Genomic DNA, 27387 nt, shown 5'->3' on the forward strand with positions numbered 1-27387 from the left:
TGCTCTACATAATGTTAACTGAACAGCAAAGCTTTCAGTAATGAGTATTCGTATTAGGAAGGACTTATTATATTACAATATGACAGTCTGCGGACATTCACAAAAAAAAAAAAAAAATTAAAAAAAATCCCAGTAGATCTAAATCCTTTCATAAGAAATAGTAGGAAAAAAATTGCTTCCTGGCATGAGCTTATTCGATCTCTTTTTAAAAATATGGAATTCTTTTATTTCATTTGATGAAGTTTCAGGAAGAACCCAAAGCTAAGCACTGATCTTTAGCTGCAAACAACAGCGCTGCACCCAATTCAAATTTGACAATAAATGGATAATGAAATTTAAAGAAAGAAGATGATCTGCTTATTTCATTTAATAATATCTGCAAGTGTTACCAAGCATTTGATGAAACATTAATCTATGTATTAACAAAATACAGTGCTTTATTTCTGAATCCGATGCGTATCCTTTCCATTAAGAAATACCGGAGATATGATTATAACAACAATATGTAATCACAGATCACTTCTTTTAGATTTACACTATTTTTATTAAATTTTTTTTTGAATGAAGTACATTTGGTATCTCTGAAATAACAGGTATCCGAATTGAGTAGATGTTTGGCTTATTAAATCAAAAGAATGTCAAGGTGAAGTACAAATCTTACTTACCTGAAAAAGAAAGCAATATAAACGATAATGAAAAATGTTTTTTAAAAATACAGAAATTTTCGTTCTAATTTTGAGAGCTAGTAGTTATCATGAAAATAATTTTTGTTAATAATAGTGAGTCAAAGAAATATAAATGCATCGAATTGCAAGTGTTCATTTAATTATTAATAGCAAATATAGGTACATAAAAAAAATTCATTGCAAAAATAAAGATAATCTCATTTAATCATAGGAAAAAAAACATTAAAAACCATTCATTCCTTGATACAGTAACTCAAAATGATGGCCATAAATCAAATTGAAAACTGTAGGGCATTGAAATATCAAGTTACCTTGAAATATTGCAAATCCTTAATGATGCTGAATAAAATGTAACTTATAAACCATCATTCACAAATGAGATCTGTTCAAAGTGATGGTCAAACATATGCTCTAATTCGTGAGTGTTCAAAATTCTATTATTCTAATAAATGGTACTAAAGAAAAAGATAAATTTTGTTCCATTATTAAGATGATTATTTTACTCTGCCCCCACCCCCCATCCCCTCGCTTTGGAAAAGTTGTCTCCACATTGAAAAATTGACATTGTGGTATTTTTCTAGACCTTAATTCGAGATCATCGGAATTGATAGGTTATTTGAAACTCATACATATACACCACGGAAGGGGAAGTCTTTCATCGTTGTTATGATTTTATTATGTTAAAACTATCTAGGTTCTTAATAAACTTCTATAAACAAGCAAAGTAGAGAATTTTATAACCAAGTCAGAATCCTAATGCAAAATTGTAGGTTACAGTACAGATTGAAAATATAAAAACCAAATGTCTTTAGTGGAATCTGAAATTTGTAAGATACCTGAACAAAGTGTTGATTACTGAGATTTTCTCTAAATTCAAGAGAGGAACGAAGTTGACGTCACTCAACTCTTTGTTATTGTTTTTAGACAGCCATTTAAGTGATCAGTTATCACTCAATTATATCAACCAGACTATATACGTTTAAGTTTAAGGTTACATATAATTATATGTGTTGGTACGTTATATCTGGCTGGCGATGGCTGTGAGTATTTTACCTAAATTGATAGTATCCATAACATAAGAAGAATTACAAATGATTAAACACCACGACAGTGAAAGTACCCTGAACTTTGTTATGAGAACTTAACGTGGCTGAGAGTGACCCTCTTAGTAATCTTATCGAACAAAAACTAGCGCCTCAATCGTACCTTTGCCAAACATTGGAATACAGAGACGAGAATCCGACAATACCTCTTATTAAAATGCATCTCTTACATAAATGTTAATGTTATACTACTTTGAATTTCACCCTAGAAGATTGACAAAGTAAAAAATAAAACATGCAGAATTAATTGTTCCCATGCAGTGTCATATTATGCTCCTTTGGCAACTATTTAAGAACCTTTCCCTGGTTACTCTTTTGGGTTCAAATCGATTTTGCAATGTAGCGAATTCGTATAAAAATCATGAAAAAGATTAAAAGATCTATTAATCAATAATATAGTATTTCAAAATTTGTTAGAATATTTCCATGTCTTTAGCTCAATTATCATTTCAAAGTTGCTACAAATGTAATGAATATTTGCTTTTTTCAGTATTAAAAAAAAAATTAAATTTACCAACAGAATCTTTAAATTGTAAAATTTCGAGAAAGCATCAGTTTTGATAACTCTGCTCGATATGATATCCTCTCATTCAAACAAACTGTGTAAGTTATATTCTGTGAAATCGATGAATTCCCAGAAACACGCAAAATAAACGTTTCTTTAATTGGTGACTTAAAGAACCTATACAACATATTATTATGAGCAGCAAAGAAACAAACAACGACAGTAACAACAACAGGCATAAATCCAATAACAGCATACTGGTCAGTAAAATCCTGACTAGTCTTGCCACTGAGAATCCTCTAGATTGAATGTGATGAGAACTATTCACTCTCTACTTTGCAAATACTTATAATAATAATAATAATAATAATAATAATAATAATAATAATAATAATAATAATAATAATAATAATAATAATAATAATAATAATAATAATAATAAATAATGGTGTTACAACCTCAATCTATCTCTAGTGCATTTTTGATGAGACGTTATAGAAAAAGAAGAGAGAACTGTCTAAGAAAAAAATAAATAAATAAACAATAATAATGATCAAGAGCTTTAGCATCACACACCAGACTTCGACAGACATAAAGCGTAAACTGTGTTATTTGTCTTTAGTTGCAAAGTGTATAACATTTTGTAACTTTCACATTCTACCCTCAGTGCTTGATTGGCTATAATTCGGGCAGTTTTATTGTTTTCATACCGTCACATGTGAATATATATTACCTTTAATAAGATAATATCTTAAGATTTCCTTTCCAAGTGTCACTAAATCATGCCTAAGAGTATATAATTAAAAATCACTGGACTCAAAAGAATCCCCTTACAGTCAAATATAATTTTTTAAAAACAACAATAAGTTACTCTGGCCGCTAGAATAAGGCTTTTATGTTTCATTGTGTTTGTAAATACTGAATATAATGGTGAAAACATTAGTATTGTATACATGGCTTTCTTCATAATGTATAATTCAACATTGGAGACGAATACTATTTGACGGTGATGAAAAAATATCTTGATAGATGGCTTTTAACCTCCCAGCGGCTCCTGTTAGCTTTTCTGGCGCATAAAACTGAAACAAATTGCAGTCTTTAACGAAAAAGTGCTGAAGGTCATGTTTATCGAGAGAAACTATCAACGACCTTAATACTTCCAAAAATCGTTCTGCAAGTTTATCTTGAGTCCATGCTCGTGGATCTGGCCATCTGCGGCATTCGTGAAGCAAAGCAGTTTTGATATGGTAAGAACAAACTGGACGGAAGTCGTCCTTATCAGACTCTCGAATCATTCTTAAAATTCTTTCACAATCTTTCCTGAAAACATGAGTGACTGAAGATGGTAGTGAATTGTCCTGAATTACATCACGGAGCAGATATTTTTCAGCCATGTTGAACGATATTCTGAAAAGAGATGGATCATTTGGATGAGTGGAGCTTGGTAAAGCAAGAGCATAAAATCCGAAATCTTTCAACACTTTGATGTCATTTTCTGTAATCCAATCATTCGGTTCTTCACACCAGTACACACTGGAATTGGGCCATTCGTGTTGGAACATGAAAGCTGGAACAAGTTCAAACATAAACACATCTGGACCACGAAATATCTTAATCACGGTGCATGGATCTGGAAATAAAATAAAAGGGAATATTATATTGATAATAATAAACGTTTTATACCTAACCAATACGAACTATTTTCATGGCTAGTATTGGGATTATGTTTTGTTTAGTCACAAATCGAGTTCTTGCGTCCTTGACGTTTACTGAAGTTTTAAAATCTATTCACTTACTTACATGCTTGAATTAAACATTTCTTCATCCTGCTCCACGGAATAAAATAGCATTTGATAATCCTAATCTTCTAAATTAGTAAAATAGAATCAATGATCTCGCTGACCTCAAAAATTGTAGCCTACACAATAATGATGCCTCGGTCATTGACCCCCCCCCCCTCACCCCTTAATATATATATATATATATATATATATATATATATATATATATATATATATATATATGACATCAACTGCACATACTATGAAGGGACTAATCAGACAAACACACTGTGTATTGATTGATCAAAGAGGATGATGTCAAATAAACCATAATTTTTACCAGATTTTTTGTTTTCAATATAGACATAATGATTATAGAGTCAAATGCGTCGAGCAATTGAGACCAAAATGCGCAATTTTACGTAAGATGCGTAATACTAGGCATGTCTGTTTTACCCATCTTAGCATATTTACGTGTTTGATTTACTAAATGAAAGAATAGGTGGATGAGATGATAAGTAGAGACTTGACAACATGCCCCATTAGTGATGATAAACCGGCAAAGTGAGCCCGATTAGATTCGGATTTTTTTTTTTTTTTAATCACAAAAATGTGTACTTTCGACGATCTGCACTTTATCTTATATTTTTTAAAAGCTTATGTCAATAGCAACAGGACACTTTTTGCCTCTGCCATTCTTAGCCGACGTATTTCCTTCCGAATCGAAGCTCTTTCAATCTAAAAGTAGCTACTATCTTGTCGACGCTACGATCTATCCTAGTAACTAGTCTCAGACTAAGCTTGAAGTCCGGCCTCAGCAAATGACTAAAACTTGGCCAAACTTAGTCCGAATGTGCCGTGATTTTAGTCTGGGACTTTCTTGGTCACTCACATAAAATCCGATTTTTTCAAATCCTTGACTAAAGTCAGAGACTAAGCGCTAGTCCGCGTTCATAAAAACGGGCCCTGACGCTCAAAGTGACGAATTTGATTAAAAGGAGAAAAAAAAATCTGTGGGTATCGTGAGAAAAGCAGGCACTTGGGCTAAAAGGGCATTCAGACGACGGGCAACTCATAGAATACACTGTATTAACTTGAGCTTTTTTTTTTTTTCATTGCGCAATATCCACTAAACATGCTCAAAGAGCTTTATAAAGGGTCCCTGACCAACAGCAACAGGTAACATATAGAACGAAACATGACGCCTGATAGGCGATATTACAGTTTTAAAAACATAGAGACAATGCTGTTAACGACCAGGTTCTCATTTTACACTAGAGTACGTTTGGAGAACATGAGCAAAGAGCCTTTTCTAAGGGTTCAACTATGCGTCAAGAAAGCGAGTGTTATACCACAAGAACGCATAGCCGCAAGTATTATTACTATTATTATTATTACAAATTACTATTATTATTATCATCATCATCATCATCATCATCATCATCATCATCATCATCATCATCATCATCATCATGGTCATCGTCCTAATCATTTGATTTCATGTTATTTTATATTCAACCTATCGTCTTTCCTTGGACGATGCCTCATCTTTACTATAGGCTAATTCTTACCAAGCTGTTCACGATAAACTATCCCAATAACCGACAACAAAGCATCGCTGCCGCTATCAACATTAACGGCGTGCCATGGAACAGACGAGGGACAGGCATGAGAGTTTTTTCCGGATATTGATCTCTGTCTCCCGACCTGGCCTCTGTATAATTTGTATAAAGAATAAACATTACTGACATACCCATGAATACACAAACGACCGCCCCGTGGCTGAGTGCGCTGCTGCTATGTTCATTTCTCTTGAGGACAAGAAATTTCCATGCACCAAAGTTCATAAACACTCACATTAGGACTGATATCTATATATTTTTTTAAAAGTCTCTTCCCGATAAATATAAGAGAATGGAATTCATTGCTTGGTCACGCCATCAACAGCCTACATCAGAAGATAGGTCCCTTACCATCCATCGTTTCGTTGCGCTATTGTTATTTCAGATTTGCATTTATGGGGCCCACCGGCCTTTTGCATCTTATCCATTCAGATTCAGAGATAGGTAATCCAGTCCAAATCTTTACTCCAAAAGAAATAAAATCCTCTTATCTTTGGACGTAATAGCAAAATTGGGGAACATGTTATCACTAGGTACTGGACATATTAATAGGATAGTTTGCAATGTATTAAAGTGCGGCTACAAAAGACAAACATTATGATATAAGTCCTATAAAAGCAATACTCTGAGGTCCGCAAATCATTTTATTGTTTGGCCAACAATTACAAGACTTAAATCAATAATTAAAATAAACTCGGAGTGATTACCCCAAATGTACACTCGTGCTATCAGAATTCTATATCCTTCCGAATGTAGGACGGCGTACAATACACTGGGATACAGTTAATATTCTAATTTGAACTAAGGGCCGGCTAACGTTTTCGTCTCTCTGGTGCTACTTTGTGGTCATGTGGCTTTAACAAACGCCTTCGGGCCGTTAGGTCCCTGGTGCGAGTCCCGCTGTGGGTGCTGCAAAGTTGAGTCTTTGAAAAGTTAAGAAACAAATTCTGAAAAAAGTGTGGAGCGGGCACTTTTATTTTTATCAATAATGATGGTATTGGGAAGTGCCAGGTGAAAACAGACACCGTGATATTTTTATTCTATGTTTACATCTCGTACTTCTCCTCTCCCGATATTTCTCGTCTTTGGAAAAGATTCTTTATTTTCATTCTCTCACTGCACCAATGTTTAAAATAAGTACCTGGCCGGTAACTGTGTTGTCTCGACCGAAAACAAATATTGTAATTAACGTACCAAATGTTAAGTGTTGCTGTTAGCTCAAATTAATGAGCCCATGAGTGCGTAAGTATATGTGAGAGGAAAGGGGGGGGGGGGTCTGTTGTTATTAAATAAATGTTTTGTTTTTGTTTTTTCCTTCAAAGGGCCGATACGCAGCTACTTTTGAAAAAAAAAACCCAAAAAAACATGTATCAATAAAGTAAACCTTTAAAAAACATCAAAACATGGGGACTGTCTTGGGGTCAAAGCAAGCTTGGAGGAGGAGTAGGAGGAAGCGAGGGAAGAGGAGGTGGAGGAGAAGGAGAAGGATGAGGAGGAGGAGGAGGAGGAGGAGGAGGGGGAGGAGTAGGGGGAAGAGAGGAAGAAGACGAAGAAGAAGAAGAAGAAGAAGAAGAAGAAGAAGAAGAAGAAGAAGAAGAAGAAGAAGAAGAAGAAGAAGAAGAAGAAGAAGAAGAAGAAGAAGAAGAAGAAGAAAAAGAAGAAGAAGAAGAAGAAGAAGAAGAAGAAGGAGGAGGAGGAGGAGGAGGAGGAGGAGGAGGAGGAGGAGGAGGAGGAGAAGTCATGATGACGACGACGATGACTATGATGATTATGAAAGAAGAGAGGAAGGAATCGGTAAAAGAAGGAAGACACAATTCAATATCCCGTCCCCCTCGTCAGATATCAATACTTGGTATTATAAATAAAGAAAAATAGACGACTTGAAAGGAAGAAAGAAAGAAAGATAGGAAGGAAGGAAGGAAGGAAGAAAGATAAATAGGAAGAAAGAAGACAACCCTTTTACTGGTTAATCCAGGAACGAGACTAAGAACTCAACTTAATCCAGGGCTGGTATTCAAGTTATACGTTTGCTGTCTTAAAGAGTGACAAGGCAAATCTAATGGTCATTTAGTATTCTCTGCTTGTCTTCAGCAAGTTTGTCTGTAATTTGCGAAGGACCGCTGTCTCCCAAGAGTAACTCGTCTCAAATTGGCTCTTTCACAAGGCAGATATCCAAAGAAGATTAGGCCTTGACAATATGAAGTTTATGGCGCCATATAGAACTATTTATATGTTTTTGTCGTGTTAGGGCACATTCTTTCAGAGGGGTCTTAAAACTTATAATATATATCTTGCTTCTGTTTTAACATTGTAGAAAAGTCAGAAAAAAAAGCTTTAACTGTTATAAGATCATTTCAAAACCGTTTTAATTTTTAAAATATTTCTGATAAGAGTAAAAAGATCCATCACTACTTGTACTAGGTGCACACATTTGCAGGTCTTATGACCCGGTACATTCATGGGCTTGGTTCATTGTTGTAATGGAGAATATGTTGCGTTGGTTTGAGCGCATTCTATGACAACAATTAGCCCATAATAAACTGGGTTACCAGACCTGCAAATTTGCAGGTCTGCAAACCCCAGATTATTATGGGCTAATTATATAGGTACACGTCGTATCAATAGCATACCCCCCCCCCCCCCACATACACAACCAAAACGGACTTTAAAATTAAAAAAAAATATTGGAGGGGGAGGGAGCTATTACAACTCTAGCCTTAGATAACCAATCCCTATTTTTTATTATATTTTTTTAGCAAGACGTAAGGAAGCCAATGGAGAGTGGAGACAAGTAGGCGGTTGGGTGGTTGCCTGTGGCAAACTGAGCAAATTAGTGTCGAGGATCCAATTCAAAGCTAAATTTTTAAAGCTGTAATAGAAAACATAAAAACTGAGAATCGATCGTTTTTGAGGATGCCAACATTCCATTTTTTAAAAGAAAAAAAAGTGTGAATGAATAGAGTCGGACATGAAGGAGAAATCGGTAACTGAGGCAATCACAGACAATGGATAGATAGATAGATAGATAGATAGATAGATAGATAGATAGATAGATAGATAGATAGATAGATAGATAGATAGATAGATGGATAGATAGATCGATAGACATATTGATAGATTAGATAGATTGATAGATATCATAAATTTCTCACCTTATTTTTTTAATGGCCTACAGTGATGTTTCAGCTCTTTGCTTCTTCGGAGCCAAACTGTTAATTTGACAGCTCGGCCCCAAGGGAGCAACACGTTGAAACAGAAATTTCGACCTTAATAAGGTAAGGAAATAAGATAATATTAATGCTCCTGTAAAATATTTGAGCACTCTTGTTAATCCACGCATCAACTTCCTCTGAAAGATATACAGAAAGTCAGAAAGACAAAATAAAGCAATAGATAGATTTATGGATAGATAGATTTGTGGATAGATAGATTTGTGGATAGATAGATAGATAGATAAGGTCCCCTGCCCAAATAAGGCCCAGGCCCAAATAAGGCCCCCCCCCCCCCCCCCCCTGTACCATAAAACTGTGGTTCATAAAGTGAAAAACCTTAACACTTCCGGCAACCTAGAGATAAATGTAAACGATAAACGAAGTTTCGTTTCCCTGATCGACGCGTATCATCGCCCAAGGCAAGAAGTGTGTTTGTTTACAGTTTGTTTTGACAAGAAAGTTTGTCAAGAACCCATTCAACAGCCAGTTTACGTAAGTATAAGTTAATATTAACAATCATAGACATATATTTCAGTTTAAAAGGTTTTTATAACTTGATTTACTTCAAAAAATTTAAGCTTAGTCAAGTGTTCATGTGACAAACTATGAAGAATTGACTTGCTAGGGTATGCCCTATTAAGGCCCGCCTAGAATCCCTGGTGGGCCTTATTAAGGCACATTGGAAAGTTTGTGTTTTAGACTCAATTTAACATGCTATTTGTTCAGGGGTTGTTAATTGTTTATTAATAATTATCAAAAACAATTGAAGAGACACACAACACAAGTTTTTCGCCAAATTCAAAGCTAAATCAATCTATGTCTTCTCTATATTTTCAGTTTGATCCTGATCAATGGCTTCGACGCGCAGAGCAAAGTGGTCCCAGGAAGATATGGAGAATGCAATGAGAGCCGTCAACAGAGGAGACGGTGGGGGTATCTCTGTGCACGAGGCATCAACGTTTCGGTATTCCCAGAAGAACCCTCCGGAACCATTTGTCCAGCGGATCCACCGAAAAGAGACTTGGACGAAAAACTATATTGTCTTCGGAGGAAGAATTAATGCTCGTGAATCGCATCATCCGGTTTGCGTCTCTGGGCATGCCATTCACCGCAAAGATGATCAGGAGCCATGTCTTTAATTATGTTGCCAAAAACAATATTTCTCACCCTTTCACATCGAATCTTGCAGGAGAAAAGTGGTTTGGGCTTTTCATGAAACGCCATCCACGGTTGAGTGCCAGAAAAGCAAGATAGACAGACAGACAGACAGACAGACAGACAGACAGACAGACAGACAGACAGACAGACAGACAGACAGACAGACAGACAGACAGACAGACAGACAGACAGACAGACAGACAGACAGACAGACAGACAGACAGACAGACAGACAGACAGACAGACAGACAGACAGACAGACAGACAGACAGACAGACAGACAGACAGACAGACAGACAGACAGACAGACAGACAGACAGACAGACAGACAGACAGACAGACAGACAGACAGACAGACAGACAGACAGACAGACAGACAGACAGATAGATAGATAGATAGATAGATAGATAGATAGATAGATATATATTTTTAATCGTATAATAATACAAATTTGATACGAAGAGTACCCCACAAGTTGACAATAACAAGGGAGTAAAGTATTTCTTAAGTACTCACCACGAATTTCCTTGTTTATCAGTCTACATTGATCGACGTAGACTGATCACCAAAAAAAATTGTTAAACCGACCCCAACCCCCAAACCTTCTTTTTTTTCTTTTCCCGCTAAACTGCCAAACTTCGCTTTAAACTTCGACTGTAAAAAATTCACCATGAATTTATTCGTTGTATTTTATACTCGACGGAAAACATAAAATGAATTGGTCGAATTAGAAACTTTATGGATAAAAATGTACCAGACTTGTACAATATAGATATGCGTTTTCATCAACAAATGATTAAAAAACTGCTTAACAGACACACTAAAGCATTATCAGAAGTAATCATCAACATCATTGATAATATCAGAATCTGAGGACGGACGATTTCGGGCTATTCGTTCCATACGGTACACTTCCCTTTGAAATAAATGCCAAGAACAACATTTTTGGAGGCAGATTTTTTTTTCTTTGCGGCATCATCAGCCTAGAATTCTCTTTCACTTTCGATTAAGTGTTCACACTCCTGAACGCTTCAAGCCCAGACCGAAGATAAAATATTCGAAATTAACAACTCTTGTCTCTAATGCTCCATTTGATATATTACATATTAATGCCAATTTCATATTACATTAATAAATAATCTGGGCGAAAGTATACATTTGTCTTGAATAAGTGTAAAACTTTTTTTTTGTGCAATACAAAATGCGATTAACTTAATTGCTATTGCCGCTCTAAAAGTTGTAATGAGATACTTGTTTGTATTGCTGTTAGGTACTCGTACTTAATTATCCCCAAGGGTAAATTTGTAATTAGGGTCCAGTCTATTCAAAGAGCAGAATTGAATAATCCAGGCACCAGCCGCAGTACAGCGCCACAAAAATTGTGAAATTTGTGTCACACACCCTCCCTCCCCTTATGAATCGTAAAAGTGTAGAAAATTTTCTCATAACGAAGATAAATTCTATATGATTCCGACTCCTCTCAAAATCAATATACTGCTGTATCATCTTTAAAAACACAAAAACAAACATAAGTTAAAATATATAAACATTTCAAAAAGCAAATGGTTCGGTATATAAATGAATGAATGGAAGAATGAATGAATGAATGAATGAATGAATGAATGAATGAATGAATGAATGAATGAATGAATGGCAAAACATTTTTTGTCCTCAGATCGATCCCCGCTATCACTTATTTCTAAGATACATACTGGGTATTATGATGGAAATGCATTGATAGAAAATAATACCTAATGTTGTGTTATTCAACACCCAGCCATTTCTTGAGCAAAGAAAGGCCATGCGATCAATGATAAACACTTACACTTGAAACATTATTGCATTTATATATCATAGTACAGACGTAGAAGAGTCTTTGCGTCTTAGAGCGCTACTTAAGACATATTACTCAGTCATGGTAGACTGGTTTTTAAGCTTTTATTGACTTAGAATAGTCCGGCATTAATCCACTGATCTATAATACAAGATGTTAAAAGTTCTTCCCCCCCCCCCTCCTCCTATTCATATAATAATAATAATAATAATAATAATAATAATAATAATAATAATAATAATAATAATAATAATAATAATAATAATAATAATAATAATAATAATAATAATAATAACAATAATAATAATAATAATAATAATAATAATAATAATAATAATAATAATAATAACAATAATAATATAATAATAATAATAATAATAATAATAATAATAATAATAATTATTATTATTATTATTATTATTATTATTATTATTATTATATTATTATTATTATTATTATTATTATTATTATTATTATTATTAATATCATTATTATTCCATTCCCAAAATTCGAAAACTTGTGTTACCCTTTTATCGTTCTTCGTATTAATTCACCTCTTGAATATCATGTTAACAGTAACAATTTGGGAAAAATCACTTACACAAAGTGTAACATTTTACTAATGTGACCCATAGACTCAAAACGGCATTATATCGATGTCTACCTGCTTGAAAATCAAAATGATCACATATTGATTACTTGACTTAGCTTTTGATTCCTTGTGGAACATTATTCCATCTGACTCGGTTTTTTGGAGGTCTTCCTTATCTGGGCCCTGGTTTGTCCGGCTGCCTTCAACTCAGTCTCAATGCTGCGTCGCCATGTTTGCTTTGGTCGACTAACCCTCCTCTTTCCTTGCGGGTTCCAGTCCAAAGCCAGCCTGGTGATATTGCTTGCAGGCTCCTGAGGGTAAGGCCAATCCAGCCCCATTTCCTTTTATTTTTATTTCCGTTTAACGTTTCAATAGATGACTGGCTATGAAATTCTATTTTATTTTCGATATGGAAGAAACGGTGTTGCTTCCCTTCAGTAAACAAATACAATTAATAAACTCTACTTAGGCTTAACATTCAGAATTTCACCATCCGACATGTGTCGCCAAATTGAGCATCACAAACTTGATTCGGTTGCACCTAGATGCACATATTGGCAGGTCTGATAATCGGACGCAATTATGGGTCTGCTTTAACACTGTTGTAAAGGACAATATTTTGCGTTGGTTTGAGGGCATTTCCATTACAACAATGAATGAGTCCATAATAATTAGGGTAATCAGACCTTCAAACAGGCACACGTCGAGTTGTACCAAAAGTCTGGTTGTTGATAGAACATAACGTGGTGAAGTTTTGACAGTACAAGACTGCGTACTCTTCCTAAAAATCCCCGAAAAAAAATGATGCCTCGGGCAATCATCGATCAGCTCTGATGTGGTCATGTTATTATCTTGGTAATGATAATTCGTAATATGACAATAATATTGGTGGAGAGAGAGAAAGAGAGAGAGAGAGAGAGAGAGAGAGAGAGAGAGGGGGGGGGGGAAAGAAAGTGTGAGAGAAAGAAAGAAAGAAAGAAAGAAAGAGAGAGAGAGAGAGAGAGAGAGAGAGAGAGAGAGAGAGAGAGAGAGAGAGAGAGAGAAATAAATAAAGTGAGAGAGAGAGAAAGAGAGAGAGAGAGGGAGAGAGAGAGAGAGAGAGAGAGAGAGAGAGAGAGAGAGAGAGAGAGAGAGATGTTTAATACCAAAGTCAAAAGGTAACTCATCACCTTGTGTGGGTGTCGACCGACGCTAGTTAAACTAAAGACGTATTACGTATTATGTCTGGATCATCTCTTGTTTTAAAAGAAAAAAAAAACAGCCTCCAGTTCCTAACCCCAATAAATAAATTAATAAATATGTAAATAAATGAGTAAATAAATAAATAAATAAATAAATAAATAGATACATACATAAATAAATACATAAATAGCATGCATTTGATAATAATTGCAGGCCTGACCGGTTTTACCAAGCATGAAGGCAACTGTATCAGCGATATATCTCGGGCTTCAATGATGATGCCTATAATTAAATGGGATAAATACCAAGTGCACACATCGCTTTAAAAAGGGCACACGTCGATTCAATATCCTAACGTTGAAAATCCTCTTTTGACGAGTTCGTTCTCTTTATAATTTGCAGATTCAAGTCACACATACTACTACTACTACTACTACTACTACTACTACTACTACTACTACTACTACTACTACTACTACTACTACTACTACTACTACTACTACTACTACTACTACTACATACTACTACACACAACAACAACAACAACAACAACAACAACAACAACAACAACAACAACAACAACAACTCCTACTCCTCCTCCTCTTCCTCCTCCTCCTCCTCCTCCTCCTCCTACTACTACTACTCCTACTACAACAACTACTACTCCTACAACTACTACTATTACTACTAAAACTACAACTACTACTATTAGTACTACTACTACTTCTACCACTACTACTACTACTACTACAACTATTACCTACTACTATAGTAAACAATGAGGCACACCAGAAAAGTCTTGGTTTAAAAAAAAAAAGGCTAAAGAGAATGATTTTCTTGTTGTAAAATAATTTTTCTTGCGGTGCCTTAATGAGGAATTATTTTGGTCTATTTCGAATAAATCAACACAGAAAAAAAATCCATCGTTTAAAGAGGACATAACTACACAAAGCAAAGCCGTTGGCACCCAGCGGTAATTATGAGGAGATGAAAGTAATATGCGTACAATATTATTCTCTCTTAAGTGATAACAAAAACGGTAGATAAGGGGTCTGTGATCACAAAAATGTAACATTTTTACCACATTGCAAAAAGCCTCTATCTAACTCGAGACATTTTTCACGTACAACATAACAACACGAAATTATACGAATGGTCGAGCAGCTATGAGGAATTCTAAAGTAAAAGGCCCGTCAGTGTTGATGCGTGATTTAACAGCCCATCCACTCATTTCAACAGAACGAAAGACAGGCAGACATCTTAGGAAAATGTGACGAGTTCTGATCCCTACTTTGTGTCCAGGATAGTGTACACTGTAATGAGGACAAAATCCCATGTGTACAATAAATGACTTTCAAAAATAATAATAAAACGGCAATAAACCACATAGTCGAGATACCAACCTCGTATATATATATATATATATATATATATATATATATATATATATATATATATATATATATATATATATATATATTGAATCGTATTTGATACAAATATGGTACGGATAGTGCTCGACATGTAGCAATGGAGCGAATTATTATTTTAATAATTACCACAATTTTGGAGTCAGTCTACATCGATGTTTCAGGCCTAATCTAACTACACAAAGCAAAGCCGTTGGCACCCAGCCCTAATTATGAGGAGATGGGAAAGAAATATGCGTACAATATTATTCTCTCTTAAGTGATAACAAAAACGGTAGATAAGGGGTCTGTGATCACAAAAATGTAACATTTTTACCACATTGCAAAAAGCCTCTATCTAACTCGAGATTATTTATTTCGACTTTTATTTCAGGCCTAATCAGCCATCGTCACAGTCCTGACGATGGCTGATTAGGCCTGAAACATCAATGTAGACTGACTCCAACATTGTGGTAAATATTAAAATAATAGATAGATAGATAGATAGAGAGGGAGAGAGAGAGAGAGAGAGAGAGAGAGAGAGCGAGCGAGAGAGAGAGAGAGAGAGAGAGAGAGAGAGAGAGAGAGAGAGAGCGATGTGGAGATTGACGGACGGATGAATGAATAGAGAAAGACAGAAACAAATGAGGTAAGGCAAATATGCACTGCAGATATTAGAGTTGCGGATAATTCATAGTTAGAGCTAGAGAATTGCAATCAATTGATATAAATAGAACGGGTGTTTTCAAATAAGCCGACTGTGGCAAGAGGAGCATCGGTATCATTAGTCGATTACAGATAAAATAATTCGAGGGAGAAAAAAAACCCCCTAACAAAACAACCTAGTATAACACTCTTCTTGGTTATGCCGCTCATGTTGTTCTACATACACAGTTCTTTGATGAAGAGTACTCATTAACAAGCAATGGCTGTCAGGACATGGCTTCTGTAATTCACCTGATTGATCAATTCCTTTTAAACTTTGATTAGTTTAAATGAGTCACTTTTTTATATAGAAAAGACCACAATTAATTGCCACGGTGTATTGGTTGATTCCCGCCATTACAACAACAAAACAATGTTTGAAAGTAGAAAAGGCAAAAAATGAGCTTTATATATCTAGTAGCGAAAACAAGAAAGCTCGTTATCTGCCATGCCTAAACTTATATTTTGAATGAATCTCACCAGCTACCGTGGTGCGTTTTCTTTTTCTTTTCTTTTTTTTTTTTTTTTTTTTTTGGTGACCAAATGTTCAAATTAAACAAACTGACATCTCTTGTCTAGAAAATTACAATGATATAAGGAGCGATACCGATGTTTACCCTTTATTCTTACTTTATGCATATTGTAGTAATCCACCTCATGCTCTAATGAAACTAAAACCGTTGCAATTCGTGAGTCGATTTGACACAACAACAATTAAGTACCATGTTGGTTGTGTATATCTGTATAAAAAATATATAACAAATATTTGCTATAAATTTCGATTAAGTATTGGAATGCGTATTTTATGTTGAAAGAGAAAACATTTGCCTTGCGCTGATATCACGCCATCAAAATCCGAGTGACGTGTGTGAATCAGCGTTTAAAAAGAGTAATTTTGCCACGAAAACGATAAACTTGTAGCATGCCTCTGGGGTTAGCGACAGAATCACGGTTTGTGATTTCGGATTGTCAAGAGTTGGTTGAGGAAGCATCAATATTAAAAAGCTGTCTTCGGTTTATCGATATATTTGGTTTAACTGCCTTGGATAAATTCAGCTTTCACGTTTTCTTGGGGATTTTTTATATTGTTTTCTTTGTTTATATTATTAGTTGTATTTTTTTAGATGGGGGGGGGGGGGGGGGGGGGGGGGATTTGATATGAGAAAACATACTTGTCCTTAAATCCATCCATTATGTGCTGCTCTACCGGTTTTATGAATCGGTTATTATTCTAGTGTGATGCATATAAATTCTGATCCCCATCACACATGGTCGCCTATTGCCGATTCCAGATTTTCAAAAGCACCAGTTACGGCAAATTTCTTTTTTCCACTCGTGACATTCTTGTATTGCTGTATTAAAAGCGTTAAATGCTACCTTGGCCTTTGATGCGTGTATGTTACTGCTCAAATCGGAGTCCAAGACCTTTAACTGTAAGATGTATCTGCCAAAAAAATCGATTTTGGATTTGTATGCCGTTTTTATTTTTGCAAACCATGATTTTGGATCTGCTTATTTTGAGCTGTTGTTGTTACACTTAGTCATTATTGTACAATGTATCACAAAGGAAAGAAAATATAAGAATATCCATGTTATATATATATATATATATATATATATATATATATATATATATATATATATATATATATATATTGTGTACGCACACACACACACACAAGCGCGCGCACAAAAACGTAGCTAGTCCAACAAGCATTAGTAATTGTGTTCATTATTCATTCCAACTAATGTCAAATGTAATCACCAATAAATATCTACTAGTACTACTACAACAACAACTACTACTCTTACAACAACTACTACCACTACCGTCATCACCATCAACATGCTACAACTACAGTCGCCACCACGAACGTTTCAAGATCAGAGACTAACAAGACAGAGACGATAGACACTTAAGTGTAGTGTGTGTAGTGCTACATTATTCCAGGATACAGACATCGGCAACGGCAATAATAATAGTATCTTAATCAATACATGGAAACACAACATAGTTTACTCATAGTATTTTACCGCGGATTGATAAAATAGCATTTATTTTTCTCCAATTTCCAAACAGAGCTTATATTTCATTTATGGATAGATAAAGATGACCCCGGACTTGTCACATTTCTTTCAACCGGGATTTCAATTTCTCTACAAAACACAAAATAAAGACAACAAACAGATAAACAAACCAACCCCCCCCCCCCCAAAAAAAAAACAACAAAAAAAACAAAAAAAAAAAAAACAACAAAAACCAAAAAACAAAAACAAAAAAAAAAACAACAAAAAAAAAAAAAAACAACAACAAAAATAAATAAAACAAAAAAAAAAAAAAAAAAAAATTGAGCGTTTTAAAAAGTCATTATTTTCCACCAAGCGTGCTCAAAGCGCTTTACAAGAGGATCCATAGCGAAAAGCAACACTCAACACGTAGGACGAAACGTAACATAAAAAAAAAATATAATAAAATAATTAAAAAAAAATAAATAAAATAATATATATATATATATATACATATATATATATATATATATATATATATATATATATATATTATATATATACACACACATATATATATATATATATATATATATATATATATATATATATATATATATATATATATATATGAGTGTTGGTGGGTACTTGTAGGTACGAAAGTGCTCGATAATGGTGGTTAGAGCTAATATATAATGTAAATTTTCACTCACATTTTTTTTAGGCCGAGACGACTCGTTTCTGTGTTTTTTACACTTCCTCAGTCGGCGTAATCCATTGTAATTACAATGGATTACGCCGACTGAGGAAGTGTAAAAAAACACAGAAACGAGTTGTCTCGGCCAAAAAAAAATGTGAGTGAAAATTTACATTATATATATATATATATATATATATATATATATATATATATATATATATATATATATATATATAAATATAGAAACAACACTCGTAAAGGCCAGATACTCCTACATCCGGGTACGGCCAGAGAATGTGAATAAAGAGCCTATTTCAAGGACGCTACTTTGCGCAGCTCAGAGTGGGACTCGAACCCGGGACCTACCAGTCCGAAAGTGACTGTCATACCACAAGACCGGTGCACCAGAAGAATATATCAAAATCAAACTGGGCCTGGAAGTTTGTCTAACGCGCTATAGATGTAAATGAGTGCCTGGTTATCGGTAGTGACGAATATCATAAAACTGCAAGCACGAAAAGGACTAAAGGGATAGCGGTTTAAAGTGGAAACCGTGAATCGCATTAAGCGCGATAAAAATTAGTCGATTCGCTATTTTTGAAAATGACTCACATTTCAACTATCGTTGGCGAAACTTGTTAATTTAGGAAATCGTCCATGATAGTTGGGTATGTGCAAATCTCTCCCGTGCGCTGCCTCGCACAAATTTTCATTTCCTTATGCACTTCCTATTAATAAATTAAGATTTTAAAAAAAAAACGTAGCTACAAGTACAATTTACATCATGATCAACGCGCTTTGCAATACTGATGTAAAAAGTTGAAGTTACATAGAAGATGAAGCACGGGGAAAGATATTGGGATAGAGTGGAAATTTAGATAGAAGAAGAAGAAGAAGAAGAAGAAGAAGAAGAAGAAGAAGAAGAAGAAGAAGAAGAAGAAGAAGAAGAAGAAGAAGAAGAAGAAGGAGAGAGAGAGAGAGAGAGAAGAGAGAGAGAGAGAGAGAGAGAGAGAGAGGATTGAGAGATTGAGAGATTGAGAGAGAGAGAGAGAGAGAGAGAGAGAGAGAGAGAGAGAGAGAGAGAGAGAGAGAGAGAGCTGGCTGCCATAGCGGCATACTTTACATAACTCCCTTTCCTATTGTTGATTTTGTCCAAGCTATTATCATTTTTATGAATCATGAATATTGAACATTGTTCTTGTCATCCTGTCACCCTCTTGTAATTTACATTGGACATTCTTTTCTCGCTGCCATCTGCTATCTCATACGAATTCAAGTTTCTTTCTCTCTTTGTGTTTTCCATTATGCTTTTCGGTGTATCTATAATTAGTTTACTTGATTATATAAATAAATTTAAAGCAAATTGTTAGGGGCTCATTGTTTTAAAGGAAATATTCTCAAACCAACGCAAAATACTCCCCATTACCACAATGTTAAATCAAGCCCATAATTGTGTTCGGTTATCAGACCTGCATATAATATGTACAGTTGGTGAGATCCAAACACATGTATGCCTTATTGGATCATTAAAAAATCAATATTTTCAATGCAGTCTTCATTCTGGAAGTTAAGAACGCTTGGCTACATTTGAATTATTTTTTTTTTAATTGAGCTATTACATAGCGCATTATCTACTAAACGTGATCAAAGCGCTTTACAAGGGGTCCCTGGCCAACAGAAACATTTAACATGTAGGACGGGACATGACGCCTGTTAGGCGATATTACAATTTTTTCGGACAGTGACAACGCTGTTAACGGTCAGGGCATTTGAATGGTAGGAATGTATTTATTCTTCATAGTATTTACATGTCCAAACCTTCTTAGCTGATTTCCCTTTATTTTCTGCTCTTTTTGTTGTTGTTTGTTTTGTTTTTCTGTTTTAGTATCATCCCTGTTTCTTATTGTGAGGGTTTCAGATTTCTTCTCTTGGAAAAAGTCCACGCACATTTTGAAAGCCACCCTTGTCATGCCACGAGTGAATAGATTGCTATCGCAATACGTTATGTTATAATGCCTATGACTCAGATGACATACTCATTATCCTCATTATTTGTATTACACAAATCATCACAGTTATCTCATTATGTCACATTACAAAACGAACCCTTTCTTTTCCAACGTTCAAATGGCAACACACCGTCATCAGTGACGGGTAAATACCACGCAACACACATGCACAAACAAACGTACACAGACACACCCAGTTACATAGAGAGAGAGAGAGAGAGAGAGAGAGAGAGAGAGAGAGAGAGAGAGAGAGAGAGAGAGAGAGAGAGAGAGAAAGAGAGAGAGACTGAGAGAGATAGAGAGAGAGAGAGAGAGAGAGAGAGAGAGAGAGAGAGAGACTGTCATTGGTTCACATTTAACATTTTACTATATACAGGGTGACGATGCATATATATATATATATATATATATATATATATATATATATATATATATATATATATACATATATATATATTCCATGAATGAATAGTAGATAGTCATCAAACAAATGTCTAATGTGAACAATTTCATGAAATCTGAGAACCTCGTTTTTATGTGTTTCGGTTTTAAAATCCCCATGATGATTAACCAATCATGCTCATAATTTTAAACGGATTCCATTTTCATGTAAATCGCATACGCCATGCAAAATATAGCGATTAGTGCTCCAGTGGATAAGGAGCCGATGCATTACAAAATGATTTGCCAGTTCTTCTTAAAGCGACAATATCAATATGAACAACTGTAGGACTCCGGAAAAACACGTATTAAAAATTTTGGCAAGTAAACTCATCCTTGATTGAACTCTCAAAACTGGGACTTCGCTAAGTCCCAGGTTTGAGAGGTTTGTTGTTTTTTTTTTGCCAAGATGAGGATCATTTAAGGAAGAGTTTTCTAGCCAAATATTTAAATACGAATTTTTCCCAGAGTACGGTAGATAACTGGTTAAACAACACCGTACGCAAATAAGAGACTGAAAACCGAGGTCCACAAAGAGCAAACTGTTTGTTTGTGATTAGTTTAATTGGGCGAATCAGGTCATCATGTGTCGCAATACCGTTTAACAGTATTTTTTTGTTATAAACCAAAGTTATTGCGTATCTTGATCTGTTTATCCGCCATTCTTTTTTTTTTTAATTTTTGTTTTGTTCGGATAATACTATATCATAGTAAGCACACATGAATACACAAACGTCTTTAAATATATTATATCAACACACAAAAGCAACAAAGCGGTTTATAGCATGAATTAACGTGTAATGTTATTTCCTATGTCCACACATCGCCCGGCACTGTCCGATATAATTTGTATGTGGCTATAATTAGAACTGCTCGATCGATAAACACCCTTGGCATTATCACTCTCATTAAGAAAGCAACACTTGAACGGCTTTTCTTGCATGGAAAATACTTCATTTAAAGAAGAGATTGGCCGCCACGAAGTATATATTATTGTAAGTTAAGGGGTTTTCGTTTTTCACTTTCAAAAACAAACAAACAAACAAACAACAATAACAATAATGACGTCGCCTTTGATGACCGCTAGAAATCCCCCCCCCCCCTTTCTCTCTCTCTCTCTCTCTCTCTCTCTCTCTCTCTCTCTCTCTCTCTCTCTCTAAATATTACTGGTATAGTTTCGTGTTTAAGGGTACGTGTCATGATTCGATAATGATGACATTGCTATGCCTAAAAGACTGGGTAATTGAGATGCCGATGGGCGGTATGACACAATGAGGTCAATAAAAACACTTCTGTATCATTATACGTTTTTTCATGTACTAGTGACAATAAATAGACAAACCAGCGTTCGTGCGCTCTAATAATGTAACTTATAACATATAAATCTGAATTCGGCACTCACGGGATCGCAGTTGCTCAATGGATAGATCGTTGAAATGCAACACGTAGGAACCAGGTTTGACCCCCCCCCCCACCCCCGAAAAAAAAACACATAAAAAAAAAAACAAAAAAAAAAAAAAAATAAAACAACAACCCTAGAATCATAGAGTAGATAACATGTACACTTCTACTGTATCTATCGCGCAATCAAGACTCAAAGTTCTCAATAAGTACAATTATTTGTCATTTAAATGAGTAATTAGTCATAATTTCATTAATCAGGCAGAAGAATTATGATCTCCATCATTCGGTGGTATCAACGTGAACTAATAGTCAACTATAGTACCTCATGAGTGGTACTAATGGGTCACTATCAGTAGTTAAAAGTTTGAGCATGTTTTCATACTTGTGATGAGGGCAGTGGGGTCAGTGACCCGAGATGAACTCGACCAGGAAAAAAAAATGGGGGCAATGAACGGCGGTCGCTATCACTATCGCATATTAGTAGTACTACAACCAGTACTATTGACTGCGAGGTAGTAGTAAACACATGGATGGTGGAAACCTGTTAGATTCCATGGGAGAAACTTTACTATGTACGGGACTGTAGAAATTCCAAATGAAAAACAAACATCGATATTCAGCTGCATTTATCCGAACCAATCGTTACAATTTAAAATTGAAAGGTTAGAAACTAAAACAGTCAAAAATAACGAATGCCTCGAGATAAAAACAACCCGAAGTATGAGAACGGAAACAAATAAAAACGGAATGTGTAAATAGTGCATCACCTTCGTGTTTGGCATTGTGCGACTATGTGGTCTAGTGGTATGACACGTGCATTCGGACCGGATGGTCCAGGGTTTGAGTCCCACTCTGAGCGGCGCACAGTTGAGCCCCTAGAAAGACTTTTTAATCATAGTATTTTCAGTATTCAGGTGTAAAATGAGTATCCGGTCGTTAACAGCGTTGCCTCTGTCGGAAGAATTGCAATGTCGCTTACATGTTAAGGGTTGCTGTTGGCTAGGGACCCCTTGTAAAACGATTTGAGCTCGTTTAGTGGATAATGCGCTATATAAATGCTCAAGTTTTCCCCCCGGTGCATCGCAATCTGTTCAACACAAACTGATTTATAGTCAATGTAAATAAATAAATAAATAGAAGTTTGAATCTATACAAGAGGTACTCATGATCTAGTCTAAACTGGCCTTTTAAAAAATCCGGGGCTGATGAATGTATCAGAAAAAAATTGCAACTCTTTCTGTAATCGAATTATAACTCTCTCTCTCTCTCTCTCTCTCTCTCTCTCTCTCTCTCTCTCTCTCTCTCTCTCTCTCTCTCTCTCTCTCTCTCTCTCTCTCTCTTTCTCTCCTACACGCACACACACAAACATCACAATTCATAAAGTAATTAATGAGGTATAAAGCACATAATAGGAACCTCAACGGCAGACGTAAAACTTTTGATGGATACTAAATAAGATTTCTAATTACTCTAGGAGCAACGATTCCGTGATGTACTTGGGACGAATAAATTCAAATAGGACCACAGACCAAATCACTATCAATAGACTTTACAATGTTTAATTACAACATTTGTTTGGTCCCGAAACGACTAGTAATACTAGTAGTCTTTAAGCTTTTGTGTGTGTGTGTGTGTGTGCGCGCGTGTATGTATGTGTATGTCTGTCTGTATGTATGTATGTATGTATGTATGTATGTATGTATGTATGTATGTATGTATGTATGTATGTATGTATGTATGTATGTATGTATGTATGTATGCATGTAAGTATGTATGTGTGTGTGTATGTTTGTGTGTGTATGTGTGTTGACCTTGCTGAGTTTATTGATAGTTTCATATTACTCTCTATCTGCGCTCGTCCTTTATGACAAAAAGAGAAGAAAATTATTGTGATCTCACAAATGAGCACTGTGATGATTGACCAGATAAACAGCGCGACACAGGAGGGGAAAACACTTAGATATATAATCTAAAACATCTGTGTCTGCACAGTTAATGAAAATCAGAAAAGTAAAACGATGGGTATGTGTGAGACACATACACACACACACACACAGAGAAAGAAAGAGAGTGAGATAGATAGATAGATAGATAGATAGATAGATAGGAGAGAGAGAGAGAGAGGTGACAATGTATTTGAGAATTGGAGAAAGGGAGGGTGAGCGAGAAGGAGAAACAGGCAGTGGGACCTGTGATAGAAAAACGATTCAGTTTGTTCATAATACATTACACGTCAAAAAGACATAAACATACATCTTGTCGTAAGAAGCGCGACTTATCACCATCATTATTATTTCTATCCGATTGTAAAAATTACCACGAATTATGAGTGTTTGCGTGTATATGTGTGAGGTAGGAGAGATAGATGGATAGAGAAAGAGAGGGTGAGAGAGAGAGGGTGAGAGAGAGAGAGGGGGGGGGAGGAAGAGAGAGAGAGGGGGGGGGAGGAAAAGAGAGAGAGAGAGAGAGAGAGAGAGAGAGAGAGAGAGAGAGAGAGAGAGAGAGAGAGAGAGTACCTACCTTTATAAATTACTTCGAGAGTAATTCCCACCACAGGTAAAATTGACGATGCTTGGTTTACCAATTGAGCAAATACTTGTCTAACTTTCTCTGCTGACAACAGGTTCTGTGAGGGTCCCGATGTCAACAAGACATCGTCGAGAGGGTGGGAAACTTGCTTTGTAACGACATGCCCATGACACCCCAATGAAGAATCCTGTACGCCCATGTCCTCAAAACGTTTGTCATCCAACAAATTTGTAAGAATTACAGTAAGTTCAAATTCGTTCACACAACTCGTTTTCATTCCAGGAAAATACGACTCGTTTGGCATTGGGCATGTACATTTGAACCGCGGGTCAATTTCTCCTATTTTTTCCAAAAGAGGCAACATTACTTGTGTCATGCAGAATGCTATTGTGTTCCGGCATATTTGTCTCGAAGGTCCAACGACCATTTGATTGAATTTATGCAATGCGGAATTCAATTCTTCCATCTTGACGACGAGAAAAATGAACAAAAATGTGTAAGGAAATCTCGCCCTTGTGGGGAGTGTTGTTTCTTTCACTTTTATTCTGGTGTCCTCGCCAAGGCCTCGGCGTCGGTATCAACGACGAGATCATAAACAAACCAAGAGTTATTCAAAGATTCGACAGTTGTTTCCCTTGAATAAAGTACGTGTCAAACTTTACTTCCGTCACAGTGGATTCGGGTTCGTCGATTTGTAAACCGTAGTAGTGTTGACACTGTTGAGTTGGAATTTTATATATAGAGTCTAAAACCAGGACGTGTCAAGGATCTTGACAGGTATTTTAGAATAATCCCAGTGTTGGTTTAAGTTAACTTAACATTTACACCGACAAGAAACTTAATTTCGTTACAAAGTTCTTACCAGAGAACCAGTCTCCAGACGCCGCTGCCGCTAGCGACGTCTCCTCCAAGTCAGTTTCAATCCAGAGTTGAGTCCAGGCCCAAGAGTTACAAAATTTTGTTGACTTCGACCGAGAAATGTGATTTTCATTTATCTTTCAGCATTACCATGTTTAGAATCGAATTGTATTGGAATAATCGTGTTATTTTTCAAACATTTATAGAGTCTTAAGTCTATCTCTTACTTACTGTCTCTACTGTAGAGTACTTCTCTACACGGTCTACCGTCCACTGACTGGACTGACACTGACAATATCACTATCATCACTCTCAGTCTTCTGTGAGGGTAAGGGCCGATGAATATGAGTTTGGAACTGGAAAATCCAGTCCTTTTCTGCCTGTTAGTCTGACTAAACTACTTTTGAAATGAAAATGAAAAACTGAGTCACTAGCCCAATTCATATGCATGGCATCTGTGGTGACTGTGATGTTTTATATTTTTTAATTTTTTGTTGCCTACTTTTATCCTGATTACACCACAGCTACAGTCACAATCACAATGGCATACTCTTGGTCCCTTTTCTTTTTAGAATTAGCCTTTAGAAGAATATTGGTAAAAAAAAGTCTGAATGGAGTATATTTTATTCAATATTTTCAATAGTTAATTGCTAGTTTGGAAAGATATTTACAACAGCTGTGGCTATTCGGGCTTGAGTCTGAATGGTTTCTCGTGGCTATTTGGACTCAAAAATCCAATGCGTATGCCCAATCAACAGATTATTTAGACTAAGTCTGAACAGTCTCCCATGATCATGGCAGTATTGTTTTTGTTTGTTCTATCTTTCCAAAATTCATTTCAATTATAATTGATAATTACATCAAATCGATGCAAATGAAAATAACAATTATGTTATTTGACGAGAAAGAAATAATCATAGATCAATTGGAAGTCCACTTAGAAATTAAAAAGAAAAGAGTTAAAAATCTCTTCACAAGGAACAGAAGTCAGTCAAAGTAACTGTGATCTAAAGGAACGATGACACGATGTCCAAATAAAATCAGGATGGAAAAACATATTGTGATTGTGTCAGACAGACCGAAGTAGGGGTATGAGCTGAGTCAGTATGGTATGGGCAAAACAGAATTTTTTCTATTTCAGTTTCATCCTCTCCGCACTGCCCCCCTCCCCCTGTGTTTGGGCACGCATATTGGAGTTTGAATCCTTATAGCCATGGAAACTATTTAGACTCAATTCCGAATTGCCACTTCTATTTACAACAACTCAAAATATACTTTTCCCTTTCTTCTCCTTGCCTTTTCATTTGGGTCATCATATGATTATATGAAATTTTATTTCTCTACCAGATAAACTGTCAGTATGGCGACCTACCAAGAATTCATCCAACAGAATGAAGACAGGGATGGTATACGTTTCACATGGAATGTATGGCCCTCCAGTCGATTAGAGGCTACTCGCATGGTTGTACCTCTAGGATCAATTTTTACTCCTCTAAAAGAGAGGCCTGACCTGCCTCCTATTCAATATGACCCAGTTTTATGTACCCGCCCATCTTGTCGTGCTATTCTCAACCCTTTCTGGTAAGCTTTTGTCTAGTATTGAACTTAAATCAGTAGTTCATTGCCATTCAGAATGTTTTAGAATTTCT

The 27387-nt window shown here is 35.6% G+C and overlaps 2 protein-coding genes across 3 annotated transcripts in view; one reads left to right on the forward strand and one right to left on the reverse strand.

The window, feature by feature from the left end:
• Positions 1–25448, reverse strand: part of LOC144972637 (cyclic GMP-AMP synthase-like receptor 1) — a 27003-nt gene extending 1555 nt beyond the window's left edge. The window contains exons 1-2 of the mRNA XM_078914100.1: positions 24872–25448; positions 1–3924 (exon numbers count right to left, since the gene is read on the reverse strand). The exon at positions 1–3924 is cut by the window's left edge and continues 1555 nt beyond it. Coding sequence (XP_078770226.1) covers positions 3272–3924; positions 24872–25346 — 1128 coding nt within the window. The 5' untranslated portion in view covers positions 25347–25448 and the 3' untranslated portion in view covers positions 1–3271. The remainder of the gene's footprint in view (positions 3925–24871) is intronic.
• A 60-nt stretch (positions 25449–25508) lies between these two features.
• LOC144972641 (protein transport protein Sec23A-like) overlaps positions 25509–27387 on the forward strand; it is a 28898-nt gene continuing 27019 nt past the window's right edge. Inside the window, exons 1-2 of one of the 2 annotated variants that reach the window (XM_078914113.1) lie at positions 25509–25657; positions 27086–27319. In XM_078914113.1, coding sequence (XP_078770239.1) covers positions 27099–27319 — 221 coding nt within the window. In that variant the 5' untranslated portion in view covers positions 25509–25657; positions 27086–27098. The remainder of the gene's footprint in view (positions 25658–27085; positions 27320–27387) is intronic. The other variant, XM_078914122.1, reaches the window with a different exon arrangement.

Source organism: Berghia stephanieae, chromosome 1, assembly GCF_034508935.2.
Source record: "Berghia stephanieae isolate SIO BIC M18660-M18661 chromosome 1, UCSD_Bste_1.3, whole genome shotgun sequence".
NCBI classification, from domain to species: domain Eukaryota; kingdom Metazoa; phylum Mollusca; class Gastropoda; order Nudibranchia; family Aeolidiidae; genus Berghia; species Berghia stephanieae.